This window comes from Zalophus californianus, chromosome 9, assembly GCF_009762305.2.
Source record: "Zalophus californianus isolate mZalCal1 chromosome 9, mZalCal1.pri.v2, whole genome shotgun sequence".
In the NCBI taxonomy this organism is placed as follows: Eukaryota; Metazoa; Chordata; class Mammalia; order Carnivora; family Otariidae; genus Zalophus; species Zalophus californianus.
Window position 1 is genome coordinate 102,568,315 of NC_045603.1, and position 22,261 is coordinate 102,590,575.

Here is a 22,261-nt window from a genome sequence, read left to right on the forward strand (position 1 = left end):
TTGGCTCAGGTCATGATCCCAGGGTCCTGGGACCGAGCCCCACATTGGGCTCTCTGCTCCTTGGGAAGCCTGCTTCTCCCTCCCCCACTCCCCCTGCTTGTGTTCCCTCTCTCGCTGTGTCTCTGTCAAATAAATAAAAATAAAAAAAATCTTAAAAAAATAGTAGCATTTATATACATAATCCTCTTGACTGTAGAAATTGAACCACAGGTCCTATCTTGGCTCTAGGCTACCAGGTCATTGAAGGAGAAACTCTATCTTCTTAGAATCTTCATCTTGATATAAGATTGTAAATTGCAACACATACTAATCCCGTGATCCATTCCATAATTATGCATCGCGTTCCTGCGTAATTTTTCGTGAAAACAAACTAGTTGAGCAAATTTAAACTGGGTATGCCCAGAACTACTGCGTTCTGACCCCAAATATCACACTGCCAGTACTGGAATGGGCTGAGTTTCAATTGGTTTACATGCTCCACCCAGGGAAGCTATGTACACAAGTAAGACTACACTTCCCGGCGATCTCTGCGCGGTTAGACGCGTAGCGAGGAGGGGCGGGGAATGGGGGGGGCGTGTCTCTGTGAATAGTCTTCCTATTGGTGCGCAATCCAAAGGGCGGTGTAAACTCGTGGGCGATTGGACGGATTCGTGCACGCTCAGTGGCGCCGCGACGCTACCGGATTTAAGATTTGTTTTTCGGTTGGGGTCTCTGACTCGAAGGCTTAGTGTGGCGTGAGTACAGAGTTTTGGGTTTAGGTTACTGGGGTTAGGGAATGGGACCTTGGGCTAAAAAAAACGTGGTGAGGGAGAAGTAAGTGCGGGGACCGGAAGAGGGAAGTTAGGACGTGCAATGTGAAAGGTTTCGGGGGTGTTGGAGGATTGGGGAGCCATAGCAATGAAGGAGTCGACAACGGGATGAAATGTAAAAAGGAGTATAGAATTTGGAGGTCATGGAAATGCGTTCCAATATTCCCTCATCCCAAGATAGTCTAAGCCCTCAATTTCCTCATTTGTAGAATTAAGGAATAATAAAAATACTTGACAGTTATTGTGGGGGTAATTAAAGTAAATGTCAAAATGCTAATCAGGATTTAATTGTGGGGCGCCTGGGTGGCTCAGTCGTTAAGCGTCTGCCTTCGGCTTAGGTCATGATCCTGGGGTCCTGGAATTGAGCCCCGCATCGTGCTCCCTGCTCTCGGGGAGCCTGCTTCTCCCTTTCCCTCTGCCTGCTGCTCCCCCTGCTTGTGCCTGCTCTCTCTCTGTCGAATAAATAAATAAAATCTTTAAAAAAAAAAAAAGATTTAATTGTAAGGAGGGATAAGGCTATATTAAAAAACAACAACCCTAAAGGAAAATACCACAGGAGATAGAGGAGTAGAAGCTACCTGAAACCCATTAACTTATCTATAAACAAAGACATTGTTCTTTTGGGAGATACAATAATGAGTAAAACCCATTTTCTTTTCTGCAAGGAACATACCCATCATGAGAGAAATGATAGTAACAAAGAAGTCTATTATGTTAACTTTTAGAGAATTACAAATGGGGTTCTTTTGCAGTTAGCGCATTTTGATCAGTTTGGTTGGAGAGACTCTGGAAAGAGATGAAGGAGATAGTATGGAGTTTTCAGGTACTGACTGGATTCCACTAAGTGAAATTATGACAGTGGAGGGAGTTATGTTCCAGTTGGAGGGAAGCTCACCAACAAGGGCATGGAGGCAAGAAAGTTATCTGCAACCGGGTGTACGTTTAGGGGAGTAGAGGGAAATTAGGAGAGGTAGGTTTGATTCTTAGCCATGATGTCTAGTCTGAGTTTGATTCAATTCATTAGGCTATGAGGAGCTACTGATGAATTTTATGGTTTTTAAGAATATGGTCCAAAGGAGGCAAGGGGTAGGTAGAACAGTTAAGCCCTTGTAGTAGAGTGGGTAAGAAGATATGGAAATCTTGAATTAACATGGTCATTGCCCAGATAGAATGTACAGGATTTTCATATGGTTGGATGAAGGTCAAGAGAAGGAGTAATGAAATGATGACTTTAGATTTTAAAGTCCAGGTTGCTTGGAAGATGCTGAATTAGCTTTGAAATGCTAAAAAAGTATGTGACTTGAGTGATTTTTTTAAGTTAGACTTTTTTTTTTAAGATTTTCTTTATTTATTTGAGAGAGAGAATGAGAGAGCGAGCATGAGAGGGGGGAGGGTCAGAGGGAGAAGCAGACTCCCTGCTGAGCAGGGAGCCCGGTGTGGGACTCGATCCCAGAACTCCAGGATCATGACCCAAGCCGAAGGCAGTCGCTTAACCAACTGAGCCACCCAGGCGCCCTTTAAGTTAGACTTTTTTTGAGTTAGACATTTCAAGCTCCAATGGGACATATAGGTGAAAATGTCCATTATGTAATTGGAAATTCAAGCTAGGATATTGAAAGATGGCATTTGTTCATTCAATAAGTTCATTCACACAATACTCTGTGCCAGGTAGTGTTTTAGATAATAGAGGTAATCATAAAAGCAGTGGGAATAATGATGTTCCCACAGAAATGGATGGAGGAAATAGAAAAGAAAGTTGAAGACAGAACCTTTTGAACAAAGAGGAAAATTATTATTAAAAATAATAATCGCCATTTATTGAGCACTTATGTGTCAGACACTGTGCTCAGCCCTTTTATTCATTATTTCATTTAATCCTTACACCAACCTATGATATATTCTCCCCATCTTTTAATAAGTAACTGGATTGTAGAGAGATGAAATAACTTGCCTTGTCACACCAGCTAATAGGGATAGAACTTTGACTGAAACCCAAGTCTGTTTGATTTCAGGGCCCAAGCTCTGAACTACAATATTTTTTAAAAAGGTGATCATCAACACTGTCAAATTAAGGATACAAATCAAGGAGTGACTTGCTGGATGGAGGATGGGAAACCAAGAAAGCAGCTGAATTTATTCATTTGGATGTCTGCTGACCAAGAAAAGTAACTTCAATTCAGATGTTGTAGTAGGCGTTGGCATAGGCAGCATAGCTGCCTTCCAGATGTTGTAGAAGTCAGATTCTGAGAGATTATAAAACTAAGTGAGATGTGAATGTAGACACCATTTTTGTTGATGTGCAGTAGTCACAGGAAAGTGAAGGAGTGAGGACAGTCACTAATTATGAGGAAGAAGAGAGGTTACAGGTTGTTAGAAGGCTCTTTTAAAGTTCCAAGTTATTCTGTGGCGCCTGACTGGCTCAGTTGACAGAGCATGCAACTCGTTTTGTTTTTTTTTTTTTAAGATCTTTTATTTATTAGAGAGGGAGAGCAGGCATGAGCAGTGGAAGAGGGAGAAGGAGAGAGAGAGAATCCTTGAGCAGACTCGCCACTGAGCATGGAGCCTGACTCTAAGGGCTCAATCCCAGGACTCTGAAATCATGACCTGAGCCAAAACCAAGAGTTGGCTGCCCAACCGACTGATCCACCTAGGGTCCTGAGTATGCAACTCTTGATCTTGGGGTCTTGAGTTTGAGCCCCACATGGGGCAGAGATTACTTAAAAAACAAACAAAATAACTCAAAAGATTATTTTAAAAAAAAGTTCAAGTTATTCTTAGTTTTAGAACAATGACCTTCATCTTTAAGATATCACCTGTATTCACAAAGTGGAATATTACTTGGCCATATAAAGGAATAAAGAACTAACACATGCTACAACATGGATGAACCTTGAAAACATCATGCTAAGTGAAAGAAATCCATCATAGCCAATCACAAAAGGCCACATACTATATGATCTCATTCATATGGAAGTCCAAAATAGATATATAGAAATAGAAAGTAGATTGGTAGTTGCTTAGGGCTTGGGGGTAGGTGGAGCACAGGGGTGATGGCTAAATGATACAGGATTTATTTTTTTTTTAAGATATTTATTTGAGAGAGAGAGAGCATGAGAGGGGGGCGGGTCAGAGGGAGAAACAGACTCCCCGCTGAGCGGGGAGCCCGATGCGGGACTCGATCCCGGGATCCCAGGATCATGACCTGAGCCAAAGGCAGTCACTTAACCAACTGAGCTACCCAGGCACCCAAAGATACAGGATTTCTTGAAGTGATGAAAATGTTCTGTAATTGTGAGGGTTGCACGTATCTGAATATACTAAAATCATTGAATTGTACACTTTGAGTTGTATGGAATGTGAATTATATAATTATATCTCAAGCTGTTAAAAATGTCACTCGTAATCCTACCATACCAACCCAATTACCATTTTTATTTTCTAGGTGGTTTTCTACAAGAGACAAATTCACCCAATTTGAAGAAGTTTTGTGGAAGGAGGTGAGTTTAAAGGAGGAGAGTAGTCATTTTAAAGGAGAGAGTAAGAAAAAGAGATGGTGTACTCGAAGGGTTGGTTGGCAGAAGAAAGCTAATGGAAGACAGAAGCAGAAACTGATTTTCTAGCTATGTCAGGCAGTGATAAAGTAAAGCAGAGAAGGTGGGTAAGGGAATGCCAGATGATCAGGGAAGACTTCACCAAGAAGGTGACATTAGAACCCTCAAGGAGAGGGAGCAAGCCATATATAGATAAATGGGAAAAGAACATAAATGAAGTAGAAGTTTGAAGTCTGAAGTAAAAGTTTGGCATGTTTGAAGAATAGCAGAGACCAATGTTGTTGGTGGAGTGAGCAGGGGGAGAGTTGGAGGTGGGGTCACAGAAGTCCTGGGGTAGGCGGATCACGTAGGACCTTGGAAGCCATTTTAAAGACCTTGGCTCTCTGACTAAAACTAAGTCTTAGGAGGCTTTTGAGCAGGGGAGTTTTGTGTTTTGACTTACATTTTATTTTTGTTTAATTAACCATCACAATAGGTGTAACATTTTACACTTGCACTAGTAGTGTGTGTTCTATTTGCTCTACATCCTTGTCGGCACTTGATATTATCTCTCTTTTTATTTCTTTTTAATATTAGTTACACTAGAGAGTGTGTACTGGTATCTCATGGTGGGTCTTTTTTTTTTAAGATTTTATTTATCAGAGAGAGAGAACACAAGCAGGGGGAGCAGCAGAGGGAGAAGGAGAAGCAGACTCCCCACCACGCAGGGAGCCTGTTGCAGGACTCGATCCCAGGACCCCGGGATCATGACCTGAGCCGAAGGCAGACGCTTAATGACTGAGCCACCCAGGCGTCCCTTGACTTACATTTTAAATAATCACTCTAACTGCTGTGTTGAGAGTAGACTGCAGGGGCTAGATTTGAGAGTGGAAGCAAAGAGACCAGTTAAAGAGGCTCTTGTAGTCATCCAGGCAAGAGACTAGTGGGTTGGACCAGGGCGGTATTGGCCTGAGCAATTGTCAGATTCTGGATATTTTGATGGTAGAGCTAATAGGATTTGCTCATGGATTGAGTATAGCATGTAAGACTACTCTAAGAGGAGTAAAATTGCTCCGACCAAGTTTTTTGGTCATAAGCAACTGGCACGATCGAGGTAGTAATTACTGGAATGTAGAACTCTTTTTTTTTTTTTAAGATTCTATTTATTTATTTATTAAAGATTTTATTTATTTATTCGACAGATAGAGAGACAGCACAAGCAGGCAGAGTGGCAGGCAGAGGGAGAGGGAGAAGTAGGCTCTCCGCTGAGCAGGGAGCCAGACGTGGGGCTCCATCACAGCACCTTGGCTGGGATCATGACCTGAGCCGAAGGCAGCCGCTCAACCGACTGAGCCACCCAGGCGCGCCCCTAAAGATTCTATTTATTTATTTGACAGAGAGATAGAGAGAACAAGTAGGCAGAGAGGCAGGCAGAGGCAGAGGGAGAAGCAGGGTCCCTGCTGAGCAGGGAGCCCAACACGGGGCTCGATCCCAGGACCCTGTGATCATGGCCTGAGCTGAAGGCAGCCACTTAACCGACTGAGCCACCCAGGCGCCCCTGGAATGTAGAATTTTGAGAGAAGAGCAGGTTTTGGTGGTAGGTGTTTTTGTTTTCTTTTGTTTTATTTCCGCCCCACCCCCACCCCTGCCGAAGCACTAGTGGTGGTAGGTGTTTATCAGGAACTTGGTTTTGGACTTGTGAAGCTTGAGAGACCTGTAAGACATCCAAGTGGAGATAGGGAATAGGGCAGTGAGATAGGTATGAGTGGAGTGGAGGGCAGAGTCAGCACTGGAGGTAGGAATTTGAAAACTATCAGTGTGTATATAAGAATGTCAGTCGCCCTAAAACTGACACTTCATGCAGTCATCGAGGCAATAAGTATAGATAAAGAGGAAGAAGAACTAGCAGAGACTGAAAATTAATGGCCAGTGAGGAGGAAAGAAAACTGGGAACCTCTGGTGTCCTAGAAGTCAAATGAAGAAAAGGTTTCAGGGAGGAGGAGCAGGGGCATTCTGGGGTTCCGAGTGGGAAAATGGTATATAGAATTAACAAAAGTGATTATCTCTTTTCACTCTTGTTCACAAAATTCTTCTCCAAAGGACTGAAGATTATAAGCAGATGCATACCAATTAAAAGAGTACAGGAACAGAATATTACATCATTGTGCTCAAAATCAGAATGGGTTGACAAAGCATGCTTGATAAGCCAGCTTTCCCTAAAGCTAATAAAATAAACTCTCCCTTCCCTCCTCCTCCGCTCCTCCCTCCTCTCCCTTTCTTCTCCTCTTCCCTCCCTGCTTTATGAGGTTATCTTCATAAAAATCTCTGTGATGAGATTATTCAAATAGAGGAACCCAAGCTCCATGTTAGCTATTGGAATGGAGATTGTAAATGGACCTTAGAAAGCTTGTAATTTTTTCTTTCTTTAAGATGAAACAATATATAAAGCTCACCACGTCAGTGGCTTTGTATTTATTTTAAATGTAGTGTAATTGGCCCTCTACCTTAATTTCCATTTACTGTCCCTTACTTCTTAGAAACTTTTCTGCATCTCCCTCCTCTTTCAGCAAAAGGATTGTAAATTCGTTTTGCATTGTTGTTAAGGAGGCTTTTCTTTTGTGTGTGCTTATCTATCCAAACATTAGATGCCATTCTGATTTTATTTAAAAATAGTAATGACGAACGAACGCCTTATGAAAATTCAAAAGTCATTGATTTTCAGGATTTGGGACTACTATAAAGAATCCTACATTTTAGAGCATCACATTCTCACCAGTAGGTACATCTGGTGATGGTGGAAAGGGAACATGTCTGTGTATCCTGTACTGTTTTGGTTTTTTTTTTTTGTCTCTTCCTGACCCTTCATTCTGAATTTTCGTGTATTTGACAGGTGTGAAAAGGACACCATGAACTTTACCCCAGTGCGTACCCCCGTCTGCAGAAAGTAAGACATTTGCTTATTTTCAGGTTGTTAAAGAATCAAGACTTCTGTAGCCGTAAGTGCAAGTTAGCTTAGGAACTAGAAAGGGTTTAGAAGTGTGTTTCCAAACTCTGGATTTGAACTATATTAGGCCTTATTTCTCTGTTCTTATTATGTGCAATTTGGTTTTAAAACTAGGACATATTAAGTGTGAATACCCGAATCCAGGCAGTTTGAATGGGCCTGGTATAGTGCCCGTGGATCCTGGATTACAGAGGAAACAATCAACCAGCATGCAAACAGGGGACTTTTAATTCTGGTTCTGCCATCAACTTCCCGCATGAGAGACATCGTCATCCTCATTGCCACGACTCTCAACTGCAAAATCTCAGCAGTACCTCTTCGTTCATCTACTGATCTATTTCCCAGAGTAGTTATAATGCAACTCCCTTTGAAGACATGAAACATTAAGTAAAAGAACATTTCTGTCACGAGCTTTTAGTGATTGAGAAAATGCTAGGGGTTTTTCCTTCATGCTAGCTGAAAGTAAATGTTAACATCTCTTCTATACATGCCTACTTATTAAAGGTGCTGACCATCTCCTTTGTTAACTACAACTCTGGGCATCCAGTATAAAGTTTCTCCACACTGTCTATATCTTCTACATATGCATCTATGCACATTTTCCCATTTAATGTTGCTTGGATGATTCATTCATATTTGGATATCTCTAATGCATAGTTTCTAATGACTTTGAGTAATGTTCCGTTTATATAAATATACCACAATTTATCCATTACCCTACTGAGTGGATGTCTGGAAGGTTTACCATTTTTGTTATTACAATAATGTTGCTATGAACATTTTCGTATGTGTCACCTTGTACACGTATGCATGAGTTTCTCTAGGACAAGAGGAATAGCGGTTTTACTAGATTCTGCCAAATTACTCTCTGTAGTGTCAAGTTAGACTCCATCAGCAGTGTATAGTGTTCTTTCGCTATGTATCTTAATAGTATTAAATTTTCTCTTTTTACCTGGTCTTACTTGGGAAATATTTCATTTTTTAATGATCTTTTTACTTTTTTAACATATATTTTGAATCTAGCTTTAAGCCTTTAATACTTGGAAACCAGTTCATAAAATTCGTCACTAACCCAGAATATCAAACTTTGAAGGTTTATGAGCACCTTAATTATAGCACTTCAAGAACATAAACTTTTTTATTTAAGAAATTATAATGTCTCGGGACACCTGGGTGGCTCAGTTGTTAAGCATCTGCCTTTGGCTCAGGTCATGATCCCAGGGTCCTGGGATTGAGCCCTGCATTGGGCTACCTGCTCAGGGGGCAGCCTGCTTCTCCCTCTCCCACTCCCCCTGCTTGTGTTCCCTCTCTCGCTATGTCTCTCTCTGTCAAATAAATAAAATCTTAAAAAAAAAATTATAATGTCTCGTAAATGTTCAAACAGTTTAATGAATATGTCCTTTCTGATTTCTTACAGGCCAACAACTGTCTCCAAACATGATGTTCCCTGTGACTTCAGTGGTCCCACCAAGTGGAAGGGAATGTCTTTCTTGGATTCGATGGAGTCAACTCCCTTGCCTTCCACGGAAGATCGTCTGGCTGTCCTCTGCCCTTCTCAGGAGCTTCTGGAATATTACCAAAAGAAGATGGCTGAGTGTGAGGAAGAAAATGAAGACCTGTTGAAGAAACTGGAACTCTACAAAGCAGCTTGTGATGCACAGGTGAAAGGGATGATGTGTTATACCCTTTTAGGACTCCGGTTGAGTCTATTCATTCCTGAGAGAAGTGCCAGCTCATATTATAAGCAGATATTTTATTTTAAAAATTCTTTTTTTATTCCTTTCTACCACAGCATAGCTACCTATCTGCCCTTTGGGTCCCTCACTAGATTATAATCTCTGCCAACTGCTAGACCTCTAAAACCTTAGAGGTCTCTTTTATACTTCTAGTTCTTTCACCCCCTTACACCTGACTTCATTTAACTTCATTGTTAGCTCTGTAACTCCTTGATAGTTCAGTTTTCTCAGTGTTGCCTGCCAGCTTCTGACCTCACATCCTTCCTTTCTAACCCAAACTCCGCTGTGCTTCACTTCAGTAACTGTACTGTCTGCATGGGACCCCTTGCTTATTCTTCTGACCCTGCTTGCATAGCACAAACGCTATAATTTCATCCAGTTCACCACCACCTCTTCTCTTGGAGCAGGATTTCTCAACCTAGGCATTATTGACATTTGGGGCTTGGTACTTGTTTGTCGTGAAGACTGTTGTGTGCATTGTAGGATGTTTAGTAGCATCCTTGGCCTCCACTCACTAGATACCAGTAGCACACCTCTTCCCCCATCCCCCCGACCCCCAGTCATGACCATCAAAAATGCCTGTGGACGTTGCGCAATTTCTCCTGGGGGCATAGGCAAAATCGCCCCCAGTTGAGAACCATTGTCCTAGAACGGTTACATATCATTACAGAATAAATTCATGGTAAACGTGTCCATCAGTATCCTTAGTCACTATACAGCAGTTTTCTTGCCTGTGCATATCTGTGCCATACCTTCCCCCTCCACCAGCCTGCAAGCCTTCTTAGCGCTCTTCTCTCAGGCCAGCTTGTTTCCTAGTTCGCGGAGGAGACACCGGCTATCACACATGCGCTCCCTTCCTGCCCATCCACACAGGTCATCTACGTCTATATCCATCTTTCTTTTTACTGCTTCAGGGACAAGCTATCTCTGCCTGTTCAAGCTGCACTGATCCAACAGTCCCCCTAGCCCCCATTCCTTTCTCCTCCGCAGAAACCCTGCTTCATCATCTCTCTTTTCTGTGTGTTCTGTTTTTAACTTCTTGCCTGATGTTGGCTTTTTGTCCTCAGTATATAAACCTACTCAAGTCTTTCTTCTGTACTTGTGCTTCCCTCTAACTACTCTCTTATGTAGATGGCTCTTTTCTCAGCCACACCTGTAGAATAGTTTGAGTTTGTCACCTACTCAGTGACCTCTTGACTACAGTTTGGTCTCTGTCCCCATTGCTCCACTAAAAGTGCACCTCCTATGGTCTCTGGAACCTGCTAGTCAAAATGATCTCTTCGTGGCCTTTGCAGTATTTGTCACTATTGATCTCTCCTTTCTGCAGACTTGGCCTTTCTTGATTTCTGTGTCATTTCCCTTTCCCAGTTTCTGTCTTACCTTTCTGACCAGTTCTTCTCAGTCTCCATCAACAGCCCCCCTTCCTTAGTCTTAAATATCAAAGTTCTAGATTCCACCATATATGGTCTCATCGTATTCATGTCTTCTACTGCTACATCTGAGATGATGACACCAAATAACTACCGCACTTTTCTCCTGAGTTCCACATTAACCTGTCCGTGTCTGAACTACTCTCCTCTTTCCTACCTACCCACACATAATCTGTACCACGAACATTTCCCCTCCCTCCATTCCTTATCTCTTCACTTTTTCTTTATTCCACGTCCAGTAAATGGTATCGTTGCCTACAGTTCTCCCCAGCCCCTACTTCCGTCACTTGGTAAGTCCTCTTCGTTCTGCTTCCTAAATATCACTTCATGCATTCCAACAACTTAGTCACTGTTTCCTCAACACTAGTTCCAACTTTCATTATGTCTCCCCTGAACTATTACAGTGTCCTCCTTACCAGTATCCAGCCTGTGGCCTCATACTTCCCCACTCTGCCTCTGTCCACTCCAGTGACACTGAAATACTTGGGGTTGCCCAGACACTTAAGGCTCTGATGGTTCTTTCTTTCTCTTTCCCAAGAGTACCCGCCCTCTGCTTGTCTCTAGTAGTTTTCATCTTTCAAGTTCCAACTTTGGTTGTGTTCTCTGACTTCCCAATACCTGCAGAGGTTTTACTCCTGCTGTACTTTCCCTTCTACCATTTTACTATGCATGCTCTTTCATGAAATAACTATTTTATTTTAATTGTTTGCATGTCTCTCCCCCCACAAAATCCTTCCAACTCTGTAGGCAAGAATCATACCTTTTTATCTTTGTTTTTCCAAAATTATATAATCCTTATTACATAGAAAGCATTAAAAAAAGAAGTGTGACTAGAACAGGTAAATCATATGGCATTATAGGGTTCTGTAATCTGTAAAAGAAAGATAGAGCTTTGATGTTATAGGCAAACATCACACTCACCCTGTAGCTTTTTTGTTTCATCCTTCAGCTTTTAAACTCAAGTCTATACACAACCTGTTGTTGTCATTTGAATTCCGTGTTGGTGAAACCATTCACTTTGTAATATTTCTGCATGAACTGATCCACCATATCCAATCAGAGATACTCCTGTAAAGTGCAATATCTTTTCAACTACCTTTTTTTCCTCCCCCCAGCATAAACTAGAATGGGATTTGCAGCAGAGGGAGGAAGAGGTTGCTGAATTGCAGAAAGCTCTAAGTGATATACAGGTCTGCCTCTTCCAGGAACGGGAGCATGTTTTACGCCTCTACTCAGAAAACGACCGACTGAGAATCAGGTACCAAGTGGGAGAAGGGAAATATTGGGGTTCTGTTTCCTAAATTACACTAGACAAGGGGCACCTGGGTGGCTCGGTCATTAAGCGTCTGCCTTCAGCTCAGGTCATGATCCCAGGGTTCTGGGATCGAGTCCCGCGGGAAGCCTGCTTCTCCCTCTCCCACTCCCCCTGCTTGTGTTCCCTCTCTTGCTGTGTCTCTCTCTGTAAAATAAATAAATAAAATCTTTGAAAAAAAAATAAATTACACTAAACAAGATACATTTCTCTATGGTCCTCTTAGGTTGTGTTCCCCAGGAAGCAGACTCTGAGATGGATGTGAGGATAGTTAGTAGGGGGACTCTGAGGAATAACATCTATGAGCAGATTTGGGCAGAGGGAGAATTTGAACTGTGATTCCGTGGTAGCAGAGGCTTCAGCCAACCGCACAGGGAGCTCTGAGGCCAAGACAGCCATTCAGAGGCAAATGGGTTGACCTTTTATACTCACTGGGTGTCGGCTGTCACCAGGGAGGGGATGTAAACCTGAGAGAGGCAGCCTCCTTCAGCCTAGGGCAGTTCCTGGAGAAGGACTCAGCTCTTGGGTGATGGGTGCTTGGTCCTGAAGGTGGCATCTGAGCAGTGTTCCACAGCATCCACTACTAAATTTTTTTAATTGTGGTAAAATATACTTAACATAAAATTTACCATTTTAGTCATTTTCAAGTGTATGGTGCAATGGTATTAAGTATATTTATGTTATCATGCAGCCATACCACTATCCAGCTCTAGAACTTTTCCACTGTCCCTTATAGAAACTCTGTACCCATTAAACAATAACTCCTCATCAACCCCCCCCCCGCCCTTAGTAACCACTGTTCTACTTTCTGTATATGTATTTGACCTCAAAGAAGTAGAATCATACAGTATTTGTCCCTTTGTGTCTGGCTTATTTCACTTAGCATAATGTTTTCAAGGTTCATCCATGTTGTAGCATGTATCAAAATTTTATTCCTTTTTAAGGCCAAATATTATCCCACTGTATGTACTTACCACATTTTGTTTATCCATTCATCCATTGATGGACATTTGAATTGTTTCCACCTTCTAGCTATTGTGAATAATATTGCTATGAACATTGGTGTACAAATACCTATTCAAGTCCCTGCTTTCAGTTCTTTTATGTATATACCCAGAAGTGGAATGCTGAATCAAATGCTAATTCTATATTTTTGAGGAACTACCATGCTGTTTTTGATAGTGACTGCACCATTTTACATTCCCATCAGAAGTACAAAAGAGTTTCAGTTTCTTATTCATACCAACATTTGTTTTCTGGGTTTTTTAATAATAGCTATCCTAATGGGTGTGAAATAGTATCTCATTGTTTTGATTTGCACTGCCCTAACAATGAGTGATATTGAGCCTTTTCTCACATGCTTATTGGCCAGTTGTGTGTCTTTTCTAGAGAAATGTCTGTTCAAGCCCTTTGCCCATTTTTGAATTGGGTTCTTGGATTTTTACGGTTGTTTAGTTTTTAAGAGTTCTTTATATATTCTGGATTTAATCCACTTTAATCCAATAGATAAGTGATTTGTAAATATTTTCTCCCATTCTGAGTGTTGCCATTTTACTCTGTTGATAATCCTTTTGATGCAAAAAAACTTTTTTTTATTTTCGTAAGGTCCAATTGGTATACTTTTCCCTTTGTTGCATCTGCTTTTGGTGTCATATTCAAAAAATCATTGCCAAATCCAATATCACTATAGTTGTTTTGTTTGTTTTTAAGAGAGAGTGCTCATGAGTGGGTGTGGGGAAGGGGCAGAGGGAGAGGGAGAGAGAGAATCTTAAGTAGGCTCCACGCCCAATACTGGGTTAAATGAGAGTTGTGAAAGTGAGCATCCTTGTCTTGTTCTTGATCATAGAGGAAAACTTTTGGTCTTTCACCATTGAGTATGATGTTAGCTATGGGTTTTCCATACATGGCTCTTAATAGGTAGAGATTGTTTTCTTCTTCACCCAGTTTGTTTTGAGTGTTTTTATCATAAAAGGGTTTTGAATGTTGTTATATGAGTTTTCTTTATAAATTGATGATTGTGGTTTTTTCCTTTATTCTGTTAATATGTATTACATTGATCAATTTTCATATGCTGAACTATGCTTGGATTCCAGAAATAAATTCCACTTAATCATGGTGTGTAATCCTTTAAAATGCTCCTGAATTTGGTTTGCTTGTATTTTGTTGAGGATTTTACATCAGTGTTCATGAGGGATATTGGTCTAGAGTAGTTTCCTTGTAATGTGTGTCTGGCTTTGGTATCAGGGCAATGCTGGCCTCATAGAATGAGTTAGTAAGTGTTGCCTTATCTTCAATTTTTTATTTTTTTTAAAGATTTTATTTATTTATTTGAGAGAGAGAATGGGAGATAGAGAGCACGAGAGGGAAGAGGGTCAGAGGGAGAAGCAGACTCCCTGCTGAGCAGGGAGCCCGATGCGGGACTCAGTCCCGGGACTCCAGGATCATGACCTGAGCCAAAGGCAGTCACTGAACCAACTGAGCCACCCAGGTGCCCCTCATCTTCAATTTTTTAAAAGTTTGAGAATTATTGGTGTTTGTCCTTTAAATACTTGGTTTGAGTTTACTTGTGAAGACATCAGGTCGAGTTTTTCTTTGTCAGGAGGTTTTTGATTACCAACTCAATCTCCTTAATAGTTTTAGCCTTGACCTAATACAGAACTTCCTTTCAACTCTGGGCCGCACTGAAAGCTCACCTTTCATGTCACTTGATATTTGGGTCAGAGCAGTATTCCAGAGTATGGAATATGTTCTCTGAAGAGACCTGAAGAGTCTTTTTTTCTTCCTGGTTAAGGGTAAGGCACAATAATTTGTCCTTTACTTTGAAGGGAATGTCCTGTCATGCCTAGATCAGACCCCTAAAACTTCACTGATGTGCTTTGTAAGGTTTACCTCCAACTCTCTGAAGCACATGTATCTTACCAAGGGTTCTAACACATCTGCCATTTCTTGTCTATCCAGTCTAATTTAATCTGATGTCATTAGTAGTGAACTGATGAGATCTGTGGTATGGCCAGATCCAGGTCTTTTTAGACTTACTTGATAGCACACAGAAGAGTTAACCTGGTTTTATGGAAAAACTGTAAAAGTATACTGTGTTCACCCCACACAAATGAGAACTTTTTCCGCTCCTGTTAGGAATGGAAAAGAATACATTTACTTAATCAGTATCCATATACCATGTACCTAAAACCAAGTTAATCTGCTCTAGCAAAAACACTACATCTAGCACCGTAACTGAAATTGGAACTACTTGGTAGTAGTCCACTGTTATCCTTCTGGTTTTGCATAGGTCATCCTGTGAATTAAATGGGGATTTGATGGTGACCTTGACCCCTACATCCTTTAAGTCTTTATTTACCATCTTGGCAGGGGTAGGGAGGGGGCAGTTTCAGAGTCTTCCTCTTACCTTAACCCAAAAGCCAAGAAATTTGTTGAAGGTTTTGCCAACTACCAAATATGTCCATTGCAGTTACACATTTGGAGATGGGGAAACTGACCATTGATTGGGTCTGGACCCAGTGGACCCACTGTGAGCTGGACCTGGAACAAAGTTCTGTTGATTACATGATTCCTATATACTCCAGTGCCATGATAATGGCAGGTATCAATGTCATTTCAGACCCTGGATCCATCAGTTCTTGAATTACCTGGGTAATTCCTTTCCTCCGGTGTATAATTACTTAAATAAATGGCCGTGGGTCTTTTGGGGAAAGACTAGGGGACTCATTTTCCTGGACACTTGCTGTCTTACCCAGTCTTACCTCCTGGGGACCCAGCTTCTTTGTCAAGTAATAGTCTTAAAACTGGCTGAGGTGTGGAAGATGGGTCAGAGATTGTGATTTTGTATAGGGTGCTGCCCTTAGCCTCCCTCCATCTTTGATTTATTTTATTTTATTTTATTTATTCATTTTAATTAAGCTCCACATCTAGTATGAAGCCCAATGTAGAGCTTGAACTCATGACCCTTATATCAAGACCTGAGCTGAGATTAAAAGTTGGATGCTTCGGGCTCCCTGCTCAGCAGGGACTCTGCTTCTCCCTCTGACCCTCTTCCCTCTCGTGCTCTCTATCTCTCATTCTCTCTCTCTCAAATAAATAAATAAAATCTTTAAAAAAAAAAAGTTGGATACTTAACCAGCTGAGCCACCCAGGCACCCATCTTTGATTTATTTTAATTTTTTAAGCTGTACCCTGTTAACCACCCATCTGTCTTGCTCCTAAGAACACTATGTTTTTTTTTTTAAAGATTTTATTTATTTAGAGAGAGAACGAGCACAAGTGGGGGGTGGGGTAAAGGGAGCAGGAGAGAGAGAATCTCCAGCAGACTCTCTGCTGAGCACAGAGCCCAATGCAGGGCTGGATCCCATGACCCCGAGATCATGACCCGAGCCCAAATTAAGAATCAGATGCTCAACCAGCTGAGCCACCCAGGCGCCCCAAGAACACTATGTTCTATTAAGGATCTCCATATCACAGGCTCTGAAATCTCGTCTTAGAGTTTGCTTCCTTGGTCCATTTCTGATATCAATGGTCTCAGGTTGGGTTCCCAAGAAAACGGACTCTGCAGTGGATATTTCCTTGCAGGAGATTTATTGGCGAGTGCCCTCAGGAATAACCACCTATGAAGGAATAAGGAAAGTCTTGATTGGGCAGCAGTTGAACTATTTAATTAATTTCAGAAGACCTCAGCCAATGCCACAGGGTGCACTGAAGCTGAGATGGCCCTTCAGAGATATCCTGAATTAAGGCAAGGGGATTGGACTTTTCTGCCCTCTCATTAGCCAGGCACTGGGTGCAGTCTGTCCATTGGGTATACAGTTAGTTAAGGCAGTCCCTCTTGACTGAGGACAATTCTGGAGAGAGATTCAGCTGTGAGCCACAGTTTGCAACATTGCTGGCAGTTGGAAGAATGAACCCATCAGTGCTAAAGAGGAGAATCTGAGCGGTGTACCCCAGCATCCACTATAATTCTCTTATAGGACCAACTAAGAAATTATTTTCTGGTCCCTTCTCTCTGAATTCCTGAATATAAATATCTGATGTTTTAAAAATTAGAGCTAAGGTCTCAATAAATCTTATTCAATTTTAATTTGATGTTGCCATTGTCTTAAAAATAAATCAGAAAGGAGATCCTTTAAATAGAAAATTTTACTTCCTCTGAACACAATGTGTGCTTACTCTCTATGAGAATTGCAGGGAGCTAGAAGACAAGAAAAAGATTCAGAGTCTCTTGGCTCTTGTGGGCACAGACACTGGAGAAGTGACCTATTTTTATAAGGAGCCTCCAAACAAAGTAAGTAATCTTTGGTACAGCATGGTAAGCATGACTTTTTACAAAATGCAGGCTGGGGTCCAGAATAAGAGCAATTTTGGTACTTGCTAAAGAAGATAGAAGAGAATTAGCTGTCATGGTCTCTAAGTCTTCAAAGCATTTTCTATACGTACAAAGAGCTTTGTGCTTTTACTTACTCTTTTTTTCCCAAAAAAAACATCATTTACCCCATTTCACTGTTTGGAAACCTTAAAGCACAGAGGAGTGGATGTTTTGGGTGAGATTAGAGAGGAAAGCAGGAGCTGACTTAGTATGGGAGCAAGTTTGCAATACTCAGGTTTCTTTTTTAATCTTAGTTTATGCTGATGACAAAAGTAATGATGGTCTTTATTAAAAACAGACACATTTCAGAAATCTGTCATATAAAAGTGGCAGTCTCTTTTATCCCAGAGATAAAGCTCTTTTTCCATTCATATAGAAATATCTATGTGTGTATATATAGTGTCTCCAGTTTTACTCTTCTATAAACTGCCTCAGTGAGCATCTTTATACGTATCTACATATGCATGCTTTTGTGTTCCCATTATTTTCCTAAAGGCCCTTGCCGAAGATCCCCTGCCCCTTTCTTTTAGCAGATATTATTAAATAACTCTGAAATTCAATTTTTTAGTTTATATCACTAGCATTGAGTTTTATCCACTTTGTTACTTTGTCCACTTTGGTGTCTCCCAAGCATGACATCCTTACATGATTATGGTAATTTTGACCAATTGGATTTATGAATAGTGTCTTGATCTACAGAAGTAAAGCTAAAAAGTGAAATACGACATTTATAGGAAAGCTAATTCTATACTTTTTGGGTTTTTTTGCTTCTTCAGGTCAGCATTCACTCAAAGACTATCCAGGCTGTAGGTATATGTGAACAGAATGAATCTTCCTCAGCTTTCAGAGCAGGTACCAGCCATATTATAAATTCTCAATGCAGAATTCAAAAACGTGCAAATAATTAGATTTTGTTTCCACTATGTAATAATAATAAATGTTCATAATGATGCCTCTGCCGGTTTAAGAACTCACTGAGCTTTTTTTCCTTTAACCTTCCCGTGATGTTTTAATAAAGGAGAATAAAAAATACATAATAAACATGCTTACAGATGATAAGTCATAGAACAGATTTGGATAACTTCTGGGATCACAGAATGTTAATTAGCTTTTAAGCCTCAGTCTCCTCTCTTTTTTAAATGGAAATCCCAATTTTATTTCTTTGCCTTCTTTTAGAAAATTGAGATATAATTGACATATAACATTACATTTAAGTATACAATGTAAGGATTCACTAATTGTATATATTATGAAATGATCATCACATAAATCTAGATAACATTCATCACCACACATGGTTACAGATTTGTTTTTCTTATGATGAGAACTCTTTTTTTTTTTTAAGATTTTTTATTTATTTATTTGACAGAGGCAGAGATAGCAAGAGCAGGAACACAAGCAGGGGGAGTGGGAGAGGGAGAAGCAGGCTTCCCGCCGAGCAGGGAGCCCGATGCGGGGCTCGATCCCAGGACCCTAGGATCATGACCCGAGCCGAAGGCAGACGCTCAGTGACTGAGCCACCCAGGCGCCCCATGATGAGAACTTTTTTTTTTTTTCCCCATGATGAGAACTTTTAAGATCTATTCTCTTAGCATAAGCTTCTTGAATCATCCTAGGAATTTTGTTCAGTGTAATTTTAGTGTTGCTTATTTTTAAAATAATCTTGTCTTTTGAAAATTGGGTGATCCATCATAACCAAATGTTTAGACATACTTTTCCTTATTCCTTACCTTTTCTGATTAAATAAGATTTTATGAAGAAAATAGATACAACTCTGAAGGAAAATTTAGTATATTCTTTAGAAAGATGAATATTATTATCCAGGAGACCTCCTGGCAGAATTCCTTTAGAGAGATTCCCATTTGGAAAAGTATTACTATAGTCATTGTATGCTTTCCTTTTTTTTCCTTTCCTTCTCTTCTAGGTAAATGAAACCTCCACTGCAGAGGGCTGCTGATGCTCAAATAGCCAAAAGAAAAACTAAGTAAAGGTCTTGATTAATTTTTGTTTTCTATTTTAGAGTCTAAAGTAAACAAAAGAAAACCAGCAATGAGAGAGAAGGAAGAAAGTTCTGAGCAATACCAAAGAGACGTACAAACACTTATCCTACAGGTAAAGCAGACCAGAACAGTTTCTGTCCACAAGTTTAGCTTTGTGTAACATATCTTTGTTATCATATAAGTATCTCCTTGCACACATATTTTTTTCTTTGTTGTGTGTGTGTGTGTGGGCATATGTTTTCATTTCTTTTTTTTTATTAACATATAATATATTATTTGTTTCAGGGGTACAGGTCTGTGATTCATCGGTCTTATATAATACCCAGTGCTCATTACAACACACACCCTTCCCAATGTCCATCACGCAGTTACCCCATCCACACCCCCCTCCCCTCCAGCAGCCCTCAGTTTGTTTCCTAAGATTAAGAGTCTCTTGTGGTTTGTCTCCCTCTCTGATTTCATCTTGTTTCATTTTTTCCTCTCTTCCCCTATGATCCTCTGCCTTGTTTCTTAAAAAATTCCACGTATCAGTGAGATCATATGATAATTGTCTTTCTCTGACTTATTTTGCTTAGCATAATACCCTCTAGTTCCATCCACATCGTTGCAAATGGCAAGATTTCATTTTTTTTTTTTTTGATGGCCTTGCACACATATCTAGGCATCAAGTGATTAAGAAAATTTAGGTTGTTCCTAATTTCTAAGACTTTATGTTTTAAAACCTTTATTCTCTGTTCAGCCATTCTAGAAGTGCTATTCTGAACCTTATGTTCGTTCAGCTTATATGCTTAGCCCTACCCAACAAAACTGTCATACAGTAAGAATTCCCTTTGTGGTTGGCCTAGGGGAGACACACAGTTAAAATTGTCTCTTCTGATAGATTAACCTGTAGGGGTATATCCATTTATTTAGTGCATGTGTTCTAAAGTCCTCAATCATCCTTTTACCACCTGGTAATTGTGTATTATTTGCAACCATGATTTTTTTTCTAGGTGCACTCAAGTTCCTGTCCTTACAGGGGTGCAAGAGGAGTCTGTTGCTTTAAATGACAGTTTCTACCTGTGGCCAGTATCTCCATTTGGAGTCATGACAGCCAGAACCAGAGAAGGAAATTACATGATACTGATTTTGCTCCACTTTTTTAAATTAAAAAATGAAGAAAAGAGTCATTCTATTTCTATGCAACCAGGGAGTCTTCGAAGGGAGATAGTCCTAAGAATCCCAAAGGGGAGATAGTGAAAAGCTGAAACTGTTAGGGTAGAGGAAACTGGGTTTTCTAGCTTTTTGTGTGTGATGCAGATGCTTTGTTTAGTGTGGACAGAGCTTGCTCTTGTGTAACCTAACCCCATTTATAAGACATTACATAAAAAGGAGTACACTTAAGATTTTTCTTCTATTTGTTTTGTTGCTGTGCTTTTGTTTGTGGATTTTTTTTTTATTTTTTAAAGTTTTCTGGAGAAAGACTCGCTTTTCGAGGTAAGAAATAAGTGGAAGCAAGACAGGAGTGGATACTTCACCCCTTTTGGCCTGTCTAGGTGGAATCACTGCAGGCTCAGCTGGAAGAGCAGACCAAGCTTTCTAGAGAGCAAGTTGAAGGGCTCATGGAGGATAGACGGATTCGCATTGAGGAAATACAAGTTCATCACCAGAGAAATCAGGACAAAATCAAAGAGCTTACCAAAAAGTGAGTGTTCAAGAAAGCTGTACCTGACAGATTTGTAAATTTTTCTGAGTGGCGTAAAAGTTAACAGTCCTGTCCTTTAGCAGCATAGGACTGTGGAACTGAAAGAGACCTTGAAAAATTTGTCTTCGTTAGACACCCCTGCCTCTATGTAGGTGGGTGTCCAGGCTTCTCTAGGAGTGCTGTTGATTCTTTTCTTGAAGTATTGGCAAGTATCCCACATGCTCCGTTTAACCCACTTTAGAGTTTTAGCTTGATCTTAGTGGTTAAGAAATGTTCTCTTATCCATTGACAGGTTATCCGACTCGGCCCAGTATGGTAGGGACCTTTTCTTTTGTTTGGTCTTTCATGAATGTGGGAAAAATGACTACGTACCTGTGCAAAAACCACCTTTCTGTCCTCACTGCTTTTATTTCCTCACCTGCCTTTCCTCACCTTTCTGCAGGCTGGTTTCCTCTGCAGTCTGGTTTCATCTGCACCGTTTTACTAAGCATGTCCTTTCTCAGGTCATCAGTGACTTCTTAATTCCCATGGCCAGTTATCTCTTTCCAGTCCTCATTGTAACTAGTATCATTCTGCATATTTGGTACCTCTAACCACCCTTTCTTTGAAATTAGTTCCCTTTGATTTCTGGAACACCTGTCTTGATTCTTCTACCTGTCTGACCTGCCTCGGCTTTTTGTCTGTTCCAGTGGCTAGACTGTGCTGTACAGATCTCTTCAGTTGAATATGTTTGAACACCTCCAATTTACCGCGACTGAAACAGTTTTTCTTTCCCAAGAAACACCCCCTTGTCCCATGTCAAGCCTACTACATTCTTTTTCCCATTTAGTTTAATGATATCCATCCCATTTCCCAGGCTGCCCAGCCTTAGAGTTATCTTCAACTCCGCACTCTCTTATTCCTGAATCCGAAGCCCTATTGAGTATGAGCCTGGGAAGGCTCTCCAGTCCGTTCTCTCCCTCTCATTCTTGTCACATTGGTTCAAGCTATTCTTTTTTTATTATTATTATTAAGATTTATATTTTTCTAAGTAATCTCTACCCCTAACGTGGGGCTTGAATTCGCAACCCTGAGATCAGAGAGTCGTGTGCTCCCCCTCCTGAGCCAGTCAGGTGTCCCCCAGCTCTATTCTTGTTTACATTGCTGTGGTAATCTAACTGTTCTTCCTATTACTGATCCCACTGCCTTCCACAGTCTTCCTCACTGTTATGAGTTAGCGCCTCCTTTAGGAGTTACCAACAGCTCAAAAACATGCGATAGCTCCCCATTTACTTATGATAAAGTCCTGCTACCTCAGCATGAATTACTAGAACCTCCGTCATCTCGCACCAAATTAACCTTTTCAGTCTCAGCTCTTCCTCTACTGCTGTGTTTTACCCTGT

At 40.7% G+C, this 22,261-nt stretch overlaps 1 protein-coding gene across 3 annotated transcripts in view; it reads left to right on the top strand.

Annotated features, from left to right (window-relative positions):
* The first annotated feature begins 650 nt into the window (after positions 1–650).
* CCDC77 (coiled-coil domain containing 77) overlaps positions 651–22,261 on the top strand; it is a 28,623-nt gene continuing 7,012 nt past the window's right edge. Inside the window, exons 1-10 of one of the 3 annotated variants that reach the window (XM_027595747.2) lie at positions 705–734; positions 2,857–2,974; positions 4,252–4,306; positions 7,230–7,283; positions 8,761–9,004; positions 11,625–11,767; positions 17,018–17,114; positions 17,972–18,047; positions 19,216–19,307; positions 20,731–20,879. In XM_027595747.2, the coding sequence (XP_027451548.1) occupies positions 7,246–7,283; positions 8,761–9,004; positions 11,625–11,767; positions 17,018–17,114; positions 17,972–18,047; positions 19,216–19,307; positions 20,731–20,879 (839 nt within the window). In that variant the 5' untranslated portion in view covers positions 705–734; positions 2,857–2,974; positions 4,252–4,306; positions 7,230–7,245. Of the gene's footprint in view, positions 735–757; positions 814–2,856; positions 2,975–4,251; positions 4,307–7,229; positions 7,284–8,760; positions 9,005–11,624; positions 11,768–17,017; positions 17,115–17,971; positions 18,048–19,215; positions 19,308–20,730; positions 20,880–22,261 lie in introns of those variants that run through there. The other 2 variants (XM_027595745.2, XM_027595748.2) reach the window with 2 other exon arrangements.